This window comes from Amblyraja radiata, chromosome 11 (assembly GCF_010909765.2).
Source record: "Amblyraja radiata isolate CabotCenter1 chromosome 11, sAmbRad1.1.pri, whole genome shotgun sequence".
Lineage (NCBI taxonomy): Eukaryota > Metazoa > Chordata > Chondrichthyes > Rajiformes > Rajidae > Amblyraja > Amblyraja radiata.
In genome coordinates, this window is record NC_045966.1 from 50282242 (window position 1) to 50296530 (window position 14289).

Below are 14289 nucleotides of genomic sequence, written 5' to 3' on the forward strand. Positions count from 1 at the left end.
ATATCCTTTATGGTTTAGGGATGTCTATGAACGTACTGCATTTTTGTAGGCCACTCTTACATCTTCTGTATTTTGTTATATTTTCCAATAATACTTTTATTTTTAATTTAAATTTTCCAGCTTTGTGTCTCTTATTGCAATTAGTCTGAAGAAAGGTCTTGACCCAAAAAATCATATTTAGAGTTGCAGCATGGAAACAGGCCCTTCGGCCCACTGAGTCCATGCAGATCATTGGTCTCCCAGTCACACTAGGTCTAAATTATCCCACTTACACATCACTCCCTGTGCACAAGGGGTAATTTATAGAGGCTAATTAACCTACAAACCTGGACGACTTACGGATGTGAATGGAAGCTGGAACACATGGAGCAAACGCATGTGATCACAGGAAGAACATACGAACTCCACACACATCGAACCAGAGGTCATGATCGAACAGAGGTCCTAGTGCTGTAAGGCTGCAGCTCTAGTGCTGTGCCACTGAGCTGCATAGTGCAGTCAACTGTCCCTTTCTCTCCATACATGCTGCCTGATGCACTGATTACCACCAGCATGTTATTCTTTGATCATTTAATCATATCAGTGATTGCCACAATTAAATGCGCCGCCCCACCCTCCCCCCCCTCCCCACCACGGACCTCGCCTCCCTCCCCCACCCCCCCCCCCCCCCCCGCCGGTCCCTCGCCCCCACCTCACCTTTCCCACCCCCCCGCCGGGCCCAAGCCTGCGACCAGCGATCCCCCGCACACTATCCCACACACGCTAGGGACAATTTATACAAACCTGTGTGCCTTTGTAGTGCGGGAGGAAACCCTAGCCCTAATCCAAACCCTGATTCTAGCTTGATAGGGTATAAGTAAAAATTGTCTCTAGTGTGTGTGGGATAGTGTGCGGGGATCGCTGGTTGATGCGGACTCGGTGGGCCGAAGTCACTGTATCTTTGAACTAAATGTGACACAGGGGCCCCAGGACTGGACTAAAACCCCCAATATTCTACCTGCTCCTCAAGAGAACTAAACTGTTGTTCCCAAAGTCTGCATTTATCCCGTAGTCAATGTTACTAAAAAAGTTGATGAGGCCTTTATGCAGAACTATTAGTGGGATCTAATTGCCACAGGCTGGGTCCACAGATGGGGAGCGTCGGGAAAAGCGAGGGTGGGGGGGGGGGGGGGGGGGGGTGGAGAATGGAAGAAGGGAAGGAGAGGAGGAGAAGGGGATGGGAGGGGAGGGAGTGAAGAAGGGGGAGAAGAGTGGAGTGGAGGAAGGGGGGGAGAGGGGAAGGGAAAAGAGTAGGGGGGGAGTGGAGAAGGAGGGTTTGAGGTGGGAAGGGGTGGAGGGGAGAGGGGAGTTCAGTCTACACTCACTGAATCCATCCCTGTGAAAAGTGGTGATTGAGATGGTGATTGAATCTGGAAGCGGACCAATACATCTGTGTATAAAATTGGACAGACATCTTTTCATTTGCACAATTGATTTTATTCTATTAATTTTAATATATTAATGTTTAAAATCCATGCATTGAAGGTAGAATAATTTACAGCCCATCTGTGGACCCTAACCCCAACCCCAACCCCAACCCTAACCGGTCGTCACCCGCAGGACAGCACACGTCAGCGTGTGACAGGGCGCACGACATGATGAGACAACCAGATGTTGCCCCTGGATTTTGAACATTCCAAAATCCAGGGGCGACAGAGAGTCACCGTGCGGCACTACATGCGTCATCACACATCACGCTGCGTCACGACCCGACCACGACGCGACAACCTCTTTTCAGGCTGTCGCCAAAAATGTCATCCAAGTGGGACAGGCCTTTCACGCTGCGAAACTTGAGGGCAAGGCTTTCGAAGGCGGCAAACTTCTCCCTGGCCAGATTCTCGATCACCTCGGGCTCGAGTCCGCAGTGCTCGAGGAAACTGTCCAAGCCCGAGCAGGCTCGGGAGAAGTGGCAGCTGTGGTCGGCGTGCGAGCGCCGTAATCTGCCTTCACCAACCCGCCGCTTGAGCAGCTCCTTGGGGCGACCTACTGCTGCTTCTCGTGGCGCTGCTGGCGTGGTTACTTGTGCACCCTGGGATGCTGCGGGCGTAGAGACTGGTGCTTCCTGGGACGCTGCTGGTGTAGTTACTTGTGCACCCTTGGGTGCTGCTGGTGTTGTTACTTGTGCACCCTTCGGTGCTGCTGGTGTGGTTACTTGTGCACCCTGTGGTGTTGCAGGCGAGGCTGCTGTTTCTCCCTGGAGTGCTGCTGGTGTGGCTACTTGTGCATCCTGGGGTGCTGCAGCCTCTGTACCCTCTGCTAATTCTCCCCCTTCCGACGTTGCTGCTCCCGTTGCCGGCCCCTGCTGCTTGTCGCCCCGGCCCCTAGAGCCGGGCAGCAGCCGCCGGACCAGGCTGCCACTGCCCTTGAAACCGCGGGAGCTGCTGGTGGCCGCCGCTCCTCGCACAAACTCGCACTTCTGCCGGTACGTGACCAGCGAGTCGGGCCTGAGCTGCTTCTTGGAGGTGGAGCGACGCACAATGTCAGTCGGGAGCCCCAGCTGCTCACTCTGCTGGGGGCTGCCGGAGGCCAGGTAAGTCTTCGTGCTGCTGCTGGCCCCCCTGCAGCTGTTGCTGTCTTCCTCAGAGGCAGAGCTGCCCAAACCATTGGGCTCCACTTTGCACCCCCTCGTCGTCTGGCTCTTCAAGTACTTGGCCTTGTTGGCAGCCAGTCTCTCCGCGGTGCTCTGACGACCCCGCCAGTCCCCTTCCATTTGATTGCGGAGGTAGCCGGGACCCTTGGTCATGAGCCTAAGCGGCAGCATGCTTACAGTGGTCGCGATCTCGCTCGGCATCTTACTTTGATCAAGCCAACGAGGACAAACACGTTTTCACATCTGCGAAGAAGCAAAGACAGAACTTCCATGAGCAATGACAGGCTGTCTGCAATTGCCTTAATCCACATTCACTATGACTTTGCCCATAACTTGGACTAAGTCGTGACTAGTAATGCGTAGTTACATTCTTGGAAAATGGAACTGGAAAACATGATTTATGGCTAAATGGCAATATATTCAGGCGTGCCACGAGTGTCCGTCACCTGCATCACTACACCAGGACTTCCATGAGCAATGAGCTGCCTGCACCCGCCTTAATGCACATTCACTATGACTTTGTGCACGACAGGTTTGCACAATTACATTCTCAGAAAATGGCACTGGAAAATGTGATTCATGGTTAAATGGCAATATATGCTGGTCTGCCAAGAGTGTTGTCGAAGTCTGTGAGAGGAACCCTGAACTGTCTGCTTATCCCCTCACACTTCGGGAGCCCAAACAGGGCACTGCAAGAAGAGATAGAAGTCGAGCCACCTACATCAGTGTACTAGCTGCGGAAAGACACAGGCCTTGGACAGCATTAACGAACTGAGGACTGCCATTAAAGATAAAGTCACACGTTGGGAGACGAAACGGGGCACTGCAAGAAGAGGTAGAAGTAGGGCCACCTACATCAGGGGGGGGGGGGGGGGAGTGGCGTCACACACACTAACTACCATCCCGCACACACGCTAACTACCCCACTTGATATTATATGAATATTATTAATTTTCTCCTTTTACCCCATAACGGCCCTATCCACTGACGCATAGCCCCCAACTCGCAGACACGTCTAGAAGGGGGGGGGGGGGGTAGAGAGTGAAGGCAGAGAGAGAATGGGGAGAGACATAGAGAGAGGGGCAGAGGCAGAACGGCAAGAGGGAGAGGGGGGTGGAGGGGAGGAGGAGAGGATGGGTGGGTGAGGGGGGGGAGGGTGGGGGAGGGAGGGAGATGGGGAGTGGGAGGAGAGGGAGAGAGGGGGATGAGGATGGGGAGAGGAGGAGAGCGGGGGGGGTGAAGGGGGAGACAGGGGTAGGGGGATGGGGGTGGAGGAGAAGAGGGGTAGAGGGGAGAGGAGAGAGGAGAGAGGGACGGTGAGGAAGAGGGGGAGGGGAGAGGTGGAGAGAGAGTGGAGGGGGAGAAAGAGGAGATGCCGCACGCGTCTCATGCACCAAAGCTGTTGGGGGGGAGGAGCATGCGTCGTCACACACACTAAGCACCCGCCCAGACAAACAGCGGGTCCTTTGTAACATGTCAGTGAAGACTCTGGAGTTCGGGGGGAGGAGCGTGTGTCATCACACACACTAAGCACCCGCCCCACAAACAGTCACACACACACGGGCAGGCGGGCTGGCGGGATTTCTCCCCTGAAGCAGGTCGGTCGGGCACAGTTGCCAGAAGCTGAAAAACTGCAGCTGCAGTTCTGGCAACAGCCGGTGTTCTGCTCTGTATGGGGGGAGAGTGCGAGTGGGGGTGAAGGGGGAGAGGAAGGGGAGGATGGGGGAGAGAGGTGCAGTGGGGGAAGGGGGTGGGGGGGTTGGAGTGAGCGGGCGGGCAGGAGTCGAGCTGCGGGAGGCGTGGCGCGTGCGTACTTGGCGTGGTGCGGGCAGCGGGGGGTTGTGGGGGGTGGAGGAGAGCCGGGCTGCCAAATGAAGAGAGAGAGAGAGAGAGAGAGAGAAGAGGCTTCTGACTGTAAACCCACAGCTGGAATGAGCGTGCAAGGCTTCACGAGCTGCGCCAACAGCGATGATAAGGTTCAGCGCGTGTGGAGTCGCTGCCCGAGATGTGTAGAACAAAAAAGCTATAGCGGAACGGAGCTGTAGAATGTTTGTTCTGCAGAACTTTCTCGATCTCTGCACCTTTAATCCACAGCGGCGGGGGGGGGGGGGGGGGGGGGGGGGGGGGGGGGCTGGAGGCAGGTGGGCCTGAATTGGTCGGCATGTGGGCATTGTGATGTCACAGCTGGTAAGAACCGTTTAGATCTTAAAAATTGAGTGGGGGGGAGGATTTTATTAAAAAATGTGTACATAAAAATGTCTAAATGTAATGAGGAGTGGATTAGCGAATGCAAAAGTGAAATCGCTAGCGAAATGGAAAAAATCTCGGAGTTTCAGCATGTGATTTTGGCGGACCAAGGAATCAAAGGCCAAAAATCTAATCTGAAAAAATATCTGAAAATCGAATCTGACATGCACCCACAAACACACACACACACACACACACACACACACACACACACACACACACACACACACACACACACACACACACACACACACACACACACACACACACACACAGAGCTTTAATATATAGATAGATATGATATCTTGGAATCAAAATCAAGAATTATAAATTCACATTTCAAAAATGGTTTCACAATTCAGTAGTACTGATTTTCAGTCTTCCATACTGGTATTTGAGAATACATGAGGTGGCATGCATACTGATTTTCAAAAATCCAGTTTCTGTGTGGTACGTTCTATTGCATTTATGTGAGAAATACCGATTTCCCCAACAAACTACTGATTTTCAGCCATCAAAATACGGAAATGCTCCTTGAAACTTGGCAGCTCTGCAATTATTAACAATTACATTATGTTTCAGAAATCAAAATGTGATTTGTGATCTTGTTTATGTCATCATGGAACTAGAATTTGTTATATTAGTATGACAGTAAAATAGGTTCATAGGAAAGCGGTCATAGTAATGTAAATGCACCATTTAGTTTGACTTCAATTTTCATGACGGAAATTGAAGTCGAACTAAATGTTGTATTCACATCACTATTACATGTTGAAATTGATGTGGTGTGAAGTTGTTAGGTCAGGAGGACCATTAAAGGTGCACTGCACACACAAACACAGTCGAACAGTAACAGGCATTCAAATCAACACACAAAACATTTTCTAAAAAAAGGTTTTCTTTAGTGTAAAAACTTACAGTATTTTATTTGCAGTTTTTGCATGCTCCTTTATAACATTTTACATAACATTTTACAACAGTACAACTTGATTATTAAAACAAGGACAACAATTCTTGATTTAAAAAAATGTATACAACAATGACCCCAATCATCCCATTCCACCCACTCATTACCCTCGATTCAACCAAAATTATTTCTGTAATATGGGTCATAAATTTGGTGCAAAAATGCTCCAAAATAAGGCTCAGAATGCACCAGAGAACATCTAAAACCCCAGAGCTTCCAGGGCCCTTAAGGGGGCACTGGACCTCGGCCGCAAAGAGCTTCGCGCTCGTGATGTGTAATTCTGTCATGCCACCCCGCTTTTTGAAAAGCTTCATACGGGCTGATTCTCCATGTTGCATTCTGAACAGCAGCATGTTATCTTAACAAAACAGATTGATAATTTCTATTATTATTTGTTTATACTCCCTTCTGAAGTTGTGATTTAAAACACCGTACACTATAGCATTCAAACAGCTGTTGAAGTATGCCATGAAATAGCTGGCGACGAAAAGCCACTCTGGTATCAACTTTGCCAACTTTGGATTAACCGCCACTCCCAGGCCGATGAAGTTCAACGGCGCCCAGCAAATGGCAAAGAGCACGAGCACCACAAACATCGTCAGGAAGTTCCTGAAGTCGTGGGGGTTTATTCTGGATCGGTTTTCGGGTTTAACTCTCCTCTTGACCCGGATGACAAAGATCCAGATATGTAGGTAGCAATATGAGACGATGCTGATCGGCAGAATGAAGTGAATGACTACCACGGTCACAGTGTAAAGAGAACTGACTGACTGAACGAAAGTGCAGGAGTATATCCGGCGATCATACTGCAGCGACTCTACAAAGAGATTGGGAATGATCGCTAAACACGCAAACATCCAGACCAGTAACACATAGCAGAGGGTGCTTCGGTGGCTGAAGATCTTGTTGTATTTCATACCATGGCAGATGTAACAATATCTGTTGATTGCAATGCCGGCGATGTTAAAAATGGAGCCGATCACACTCAGCCCCATGAGGAACCCACTCATTTGACAGTGGATGTAGCCATGCACCCATCCATTGTGAAGTATTGCTGTTAGAATGAGGGGAAACGGGTAGATCGCCACGACAAGATCAGCAATGGCAAGACTCACCACAAAGGCATTACCTATAAAAAAAAACACAGTGGGTTAACTCAGCAGTAAACACCATGGCTTTTAATTATGTAAAGGTAGGAACTGCAGATGCTTGTTTAAACCAACAATAGACACAAAAAGCTACAGTAACTCAGCGGGTCAGGCAGCATCTCTGAAGGAAAGGAATAGGTGACGTTTTGGGTCGAGACCCTTCTTCAGACTGAGAGTCAGAGATGCTGACTGACCTGCTGAGTTACTCCAGCTTTTTGTGTGTATTATGTGTTAATTATGATAGTTGCATTAGAATTGTTAACCTTATGCTGCCAGATGCTTAAGGGAGACATAAAGTTTTGGATTATCGCCACGCCACCCCTGCTAGGCCCACGCCACCCTCGCTGGGCCCACGGCACCCCCGCTGGGCCCACACCACCCCCGCTGGGTCCACGCCACCCTCGCTGACCTCCGCTGGGCCCAAGCCACCCCCGCTGGGTCCACGCCACCTTCGCTGACCCCCGCTGGGCCCACGCCAACCCCGCTGGGCCCACGCCACCCCCGCTGAACCCCGTTGGGTCTAAGCCATCCCCGCTGGGCCCATGCCACCCGTGCTGGGCCCACGCCACCTCCGCTGGGCCCACGCCACCCCCGCTGACCCCCGCTGGGTCCACGCCACCCTCGCTGACCCCCGCTGGGCCCACGCCACCCCTGCTGGGCCCACGCCACCCCCACTGATCCCCGCTGGGGCCCCGCCACCCATGCTGGGCCCACGCCACCTTCATCCCCCCGTCCGCTGGCCCCCACTGGGCCCGTGCCACCTTCATCTTCGCCCCCCCCGCAGGAAAGAGGGGGGGATGTGAGAGGGGGGAGGGGGAGGGAGAGAGGGGAAGGGAGGGGAGAGAGAGATGAGGGAGGGGAGAGAGAGATGAGGGAGGGGAGAGGGAAAGGGGGATTATCTTTAGTGAGATTGCAAAATTAAGGTAGGTTTTAGAGCTATTATGTTTTCTCCTCCATATGAATAATATTAACTAATATCAAATATTATCAAACAATTGGAACTGCTTTCTTTTCCTTGATAGTAATACTGAAAAATATGAATTCCATAGTTTGTGACTTAAATACACATTTTAATGGGATCATTATATACAGATGTAACATTTCCATTTCAAGATCGGGGGGAGGGTTTGGGGGCAAATATGCGTCAAGCTGATAGCCCCAACAAATACAGCCAGACCCCAGTCTACAAAGAATGGACCCTGCACCCTCTCCTTCCCATTCACCACTTCACACCTACTTAAGGCAAGACTCCAGTATGAAAAGAGTGGACCCTTTCCCACCCCAACCAACACTTCACACCCACTCACAGCCTGACCTCAGTCTGCAAAGACTGGGCCCTTCTACACCCACCCCACTCCAATCACCACTTCACACACAATTACTCATTTTTAACCAGTCCCTGCAAAGATGCACTGTCCCTGCCTACTTCAAAGTCTCCACTCTTGTCCCTGTACCCAAAAAGGTAAGGATTACTGGTCTTAAAGACTACAGGCTTGTCACACTGACCTCTGTAGTCATGAAGACTGTTGAAAGGCCAAGCTAAAAAATATCACAATCGCTCTGCTGGACCATCTGCATTTTGCATATTGGGCCAATAGATCTGTGGATGATGCAGTCAATCTGGGCCTGCACTTCATCCTCCAGCACCTAGACCGCCAGGGGACCTATGCGAGGATTTTGTTTTATTGATTTTAGCTCTGCATTCAACACCATTGTACCAGAGCTACTACGCTCCAAACTTTCTGAGTTGACTGTGCCTGAACCCCTCTGTCGGTGGATCACCAGCTTTCTGACAGACAGGAAGCAGCATGTGAGGCGGGAAAGCAATCTCGGACCCGCAAACGCTCAGCATAGGAGCACCGCAAGATGCGTACTCTCCCCTCTCCTCTACTCTCGCCACACCAATGACTGCACCTCCACAGGCACCTCTGTCAAGCTTCTCAAGTTTGCGGATGACACAACCGTGATTGGACTGATCCAGGATGGGGATTTCTGTACTCTTTTCAGTTTGATATCTTTCCTATAACATGGTGCCCAGAACTGAACACAATATTCTAAATGCGGTCTCACCAACGTCTTATACAACTGCAACATGACCTCCCGACTTCTATACTCAATACTCTGACTGATGAGGGCCAAAGTGCCAAAATACCTTTTGATTACCTGATATACCTGCGACACGACCTTCAAGGAACCATGCAACCATCAACCATTCCTCTGCCCACCTGGCTAATTGATCCAGATCCTGCTGCAATATTTCACAACCATCTTCACTATCTGCAAAACCACTCACTTCTGTATCATCATCAAACTTGCTAATCTTGCCCTGTTCTGTGACGTTTCACAGAGTGCTGGAGTAACTCAGCGGGTCAGGCTGAGTATAGAAGTTGGGAGGTCATGTTGCAGTTGCATAAGAAGTTGGTGAGGCCGCATTCAGAGTATTGTGTTCAGTTCTGGGCACCATTTATAGGAAATATGTCATCAAACTGGAAAGGGTACAGTGAAGATTTATGAGGATGTTGCCAGGACTAGAGGGCAGAGCTATAGGGAGAGGTTGAGTAGGCTGGGACTCTATTTCATGGAGCACAGGAGGATGAGGGATGATCTAATAGAGGTGTATAAAATCATGATTTGAATAGATATGGTTGAGTCTTTTGCCCAGAGTAAGTGAATTGAGGAGCAGAGGACATAAGTTTAAGGTGAAGGGCAAAAGATTTAATAGGAATCTGTGGGGTATGTTTTTCACACAAAGGGTGGTAGGTGTATGGAACAAGCTGCCAGAGGAAGTAGTTGAGGCAGGGACTATCGCAACATTTAAGAAACAGTTAGACAGGTACATGGATAGGACAGGTTCGGAGGGATATGGATCAAACATGGGCAGGTGGGACTAGTGCAGATGGGAAATGCTGGGCCGAAGGGCCTGTTTCCACACTGTATCACTCTATAACTCTATCTTTCCCTCTAAAACCCATTCTCCTGCCTTCTCCCCATTACCTCTGACACCCGTATCAATCTAGAATCTATCAATCTCCTCCTGAAAAATGTCCATTGACTTGACCTCCACAGCTGTCTGTGGCAATGAATTCCACAGTTCACCACCCTCTGACTTAAGAAATTCCTGCTCATCTCCTTCCTAAAGGAATGTATTTTAATTCTGAGGCTGTGGCCACTGGTCCTAGACTCTCCACTAGTGGAAACATCCTCTCCAAATCCACTCCATCCAGGTTTTTACCAGGCTGGGACAGACGGCAACAGCTTCACACCGTGTCCCAAAGCTTGTGTCCTGTCATGCATCACTCAAGGTAGCAGAGACGTTATAGGAGAGGGTAAGCACTGTAACAAAGTAGCTCACGATGGTTTGGGTAACATTCAGGAATGTCTATGCATGACACATCATGAATATTACTGAAGAACGGTCTTGACCCGAAATATAATCTATACCTTTTCTCCAGAGATGCTGCCTGACCCACTGAGTTACTCCAGTACTCTGTGAAACGTCGCCTATTCATATTCTCCGCAGATGCTGCCTGATCCGCTGAGTTACTCCAGCACTCTGTGAAACGTCGCAGATTACCTCTCAGATTCCTGTTAATTTCTGAAATATTGGTCATAAATTTGGTGCAAAAATGCTCCAAAATAAGGCTCAGAATGCATCAGTGAGCATCTAAAACCCCTGAGCTTCCTGGGATAGAGGGACTTCACGCTTCGCGCTCGTGATGTGCGCAGCGCGCACATTATTTCACATTAAATTTTCTGTAATCCTGTCATGCCACCCCCCTTTTTGAAAAGCTTTGTACGGGCCTGCAACTACATAAAAGGTAACATAAACATCCACCACAGCAGATTCCCCACGTTCCTCACTGTGATGGAAGGCAATAAAGCCCAATCTTCTTCCTCTTTTATTCTTCCGCGGTCGGGGTAGTCGAACCATCCACAGTCAGGGCAATCGAAGCCCTCGCGTCAGGGCGATCGAAGCTCCCGCGTCGGGGCGATCGAAGCTCCTGTGGCTTGGAGTTCCCAAAGTCGGTCTCTAAGCAGAGACCGCGAGCTCCATTATGTTAAGTCCGCAGGCTCCTGCAGTGGAGCTCTCGAAGTCGATCTCCAGCAAAGGCCGCCAACTCCTCGATGTTAGGCCGCAGTGCGGACGGAGATACGATATGGGAAAAAATTGCATCTTCGTCGAGGTAAGAGATTAGAAAACGTTTCTCCCAACTCCCCCCCCCCCCCCCTCTCAATCCCCCACATAAAACAAGCTAAAGAACACTAAAAACATGCATTTAACACATGCAAACAACAAAGAAGGAAGGGACAGGTAGACTGTTGGTGAGGCAGCCATAGCTGGCACCACCCGGTGGATTCCCGTGGATACTTGACAGAAGTATATAAAATTATGAGAGGCATAGATAGGGTAGATATTCAGAACTTTTTTTTGCCACAGTGGAAATGTCCAACACTGGAGGGTGTAGCTATCAGGAGAAAGGGGAACGTTTAATGGATATGTGCAGGGCAAATGTTTTACCCAGAGAGTGGTAGGAGCCTGGAACGCAAGGCCAGGGTTGGTGGTGGAGGCAGATACGATAGTGGCGTTTAAGAGACTTTTGGATAGAAACCATGAAGTGCAGGGAATATAGGGATATGGATCATGTCTAGGCAGATTAAATCAGTTTAACTTGGCAACATGTTCAGCACAAACATTGTGGGGCCGAAGGGCCTGTTCATGTGCTACACAATTCTATGTCCTACAGCTGTTGGAAGAGCAAGATACCAAACTATTCAATCAATTGATTAATCATTCTAAAACCCCATTTTAATTAGTGTTCATTAGGCTGCAGCATTACTTCAAAAAACAACTGGCCTTTGATCCCAATACAACTGCCTTTCTCCAACCCTGACCTTGGGCAAGCCACCAGAGATCAGTGTTCTTTTTCAAGATAGAACCAAGCCATAGCTTCAGTTAAATCCTCAGGATGATGGTAAAACAAAACCATATTGCAGAGGAGTACTGAGTACAGTACAGCGACATACAATAACTATACTAAACGGCCGGCAGCACTAAACTCCAGTCCTAAAGTCCATCAGACTAAATTAATCTTCCGTGACTGGAAGAGGTCGAGTTAGTCTTTATAAATCAGATCACCGTGGGCATCTTTTCATTCCTGGTTATATTTATTTTTTATCCTGTTTATTACGTCACATAATTGACTGTTTTAGACAAAATGTATTTAGAATCAAGATTCTGAGCAGCATAATAGTTCCTTATAAACTGAACCAGGATCATGACAGAAGCCTCCTCGTGGCAATCCCCGGAAACGATGACACGATGCACTCTGTGACGAGTCGGGCGACCAATTCTGTCAACATGTTGGACGACGACAGAAGCCAACGGCGAGCTGACACACGAGCAAACGAATAAACGGAACATGAGTTGCTAATTTACAACAACATTGAATGTTGAAAGCCACAACAGGTGAGTTGTGCAGGTGTATGTGAGCTCAAAGATCAACTGATTCTTCCCCTTGTTGCAGTGCATTCCCATCTATGGGTAGGACGGAACTGCAGATGCCGGTTTACACCGAAGACGGACACAAATGCTGAAGTAACTCAACAGGGCAGGCAGCATCTCTGGAATGTAATGACACAAAATGCTGGAGTGCTCCAGAGATGTGGCTCGCCCTGCAGCATTTTGTGTCTATTTCCTTTTTTTTTAAATTTTTTTATTTTTATTAGAAGTAGACATATTATAAAATGTAGTTACATATTATAGTAAAAAAACTTTTCATATACATCAGTCATACATTATTACAATTTTCCATTATCAATTACTTCTGCTTCTAGTGTTTTTATTTTTTATAGAAAGAGGGAAAAAGAAAGGGTAGAAAGTTACAAATAAAAAAGAAAGCAAAAAAAAACACAACAGAAAAACAAGGGAGGTGGAATGGGTTACCTGTAATACATCAATGGAGATAGGTTCGTAGGTTATAAAGTATAGTTTTTCATCTATTCCTGAGTTCAAGTTTCAGCTGGGTCCTCGTGCTGTGCCAATCTATCCCTTCAGATAGTTAATGAATGGAGCCCAAATTTTATGGAAAAGATCTTGTTTGTCCATTAAGACAAGTCTAATTCTTTCTAAGTATAGGGTCTCCGACATTTCCGTAATCCACATTTTAATTGTGGGGGTTGTAGGGCCTTTCCAAAATTTTAATATTAATTTTTTTCCGGTTATTATACTGTAATTGAGGATATTTCTTTGGTTTGTTGTGAGTGTTAAGCTTTGTTCTGATATTCCAAGTATTATTAATTTTGTGTCTGGGTCCAGTTTTGTATTAATAACTTCTGAAGTTATTTCAAAAATATCAGTCCAGAAATGTTTAAGTTTTATACAGTTTGCAAACGTATGTGTTAAATTAGCCTCTAAATGTAGACATTTATCACAAATAGGAGAGATTTGTGGGAAGATTCTATTTAGTTTTATTTTAGAGAAGTGTAGTCTATGTAAGACCTTGAATTGTATTAAAGTATGTCTGGCATTTAATGAACATTGATGTATTTGTTGTAAACTTTCGTCCCACATATCTTTCGTGATAGGATGACCTATTTCATTTTCCCATTTGTATCTATATGGTTCGGTCGGTGGTACCTCGTTATTTAGTAGGGTGTTATAAATATAAGCTATTAGTTTTTCAGTATTAGGATGCTTGTTCAGACATTCATCAAGAATTTCTGATTCCCTATTCCTGTAGACTTGTGTATTAGATTTAACATAATCTCTAATTTGTAGATATCTGAAGAAATTATTTGAGTGCAGTCCATAATTCTGTTGTAACTCTTGAAATGAAAGAAAAGTACCTTTCCCATAAAGATGTCCTATATTTTTGATTCCATAATTTTTCCATTGTGTGAAACCTTTGTCCATAAAGGATGATTTGAATAAAGGATTATTTACAATGGGAAGGCAGAGTGGTATATTATTCAATTTTAAATCTTTTTTTATTTGTTTCCAAATTCGTATTCCACTATGTATTATGGGATTTTGTGTCTATTTCCTTCTATGTTTTTGCTTTGGATCTCCAGCAACAAGAGTTCTTTTTTCAAACATTGAATCAGAATATCTAAAAATATTTTTGATAGGTTGAAGGTTACATTTTTCTTCAAAATATTTATGTTGTCTTGTTATTCTTGAATATAATCTTATTCAATGACTGCAACATCATATGGTCAGACCAGGGTAAATGTTTGGTGATATATATGTCCAGGAGCTCAAAGTTCTCAACCATTATGGGTGACACACCAGTGTAGCA

At 47.3% G+C, this 14289-nt stretch overlaps 2 protein-coding genes across 2 annotated transcripts in view; both read right to left on the reverse strand.

Annotated features, from left to right (window-relative positions):
* Window positions 1–313: 313 nt before the first annotated feature.
* On the reverse strand, window positions 314–2830 carry LOC116978410 (protein FAM110C-like). The gene is made up of 3 exons (XM_033029530.1): window positions 2192–2830; window positions 1813–2068; window positions 314–354 (listed from the first exon to the last, which is right to left on the reverse strand). Exons 1-3 carry the CDS (start codon window positions 2828–2830, stop codon window positions 314–316), a joined length of 936 nt encoding a protein of 311 aa, XP_032885421.1.
* Window positions 2831–6165: 3335 nt separating this feature from the next.
* The window catches only part of LOC116978411 (melatonin receptor type 1A-like), a 36526-nt gene continuing 28402 nt past the window's right edge, over window positions 6166–14289 (reverse strand). The window contains exon 2 of the mRNA XM_033029532.1: window positions 6166–6972. Coding sequence (XP_032885423.1) covers window positions 6203–6972 — 770 coding nt within the window. The 3' untranslated portion in view covers window positions 6166–6202. The remainder of the gene's footprint in view (window positions 6973–14289) is intronic.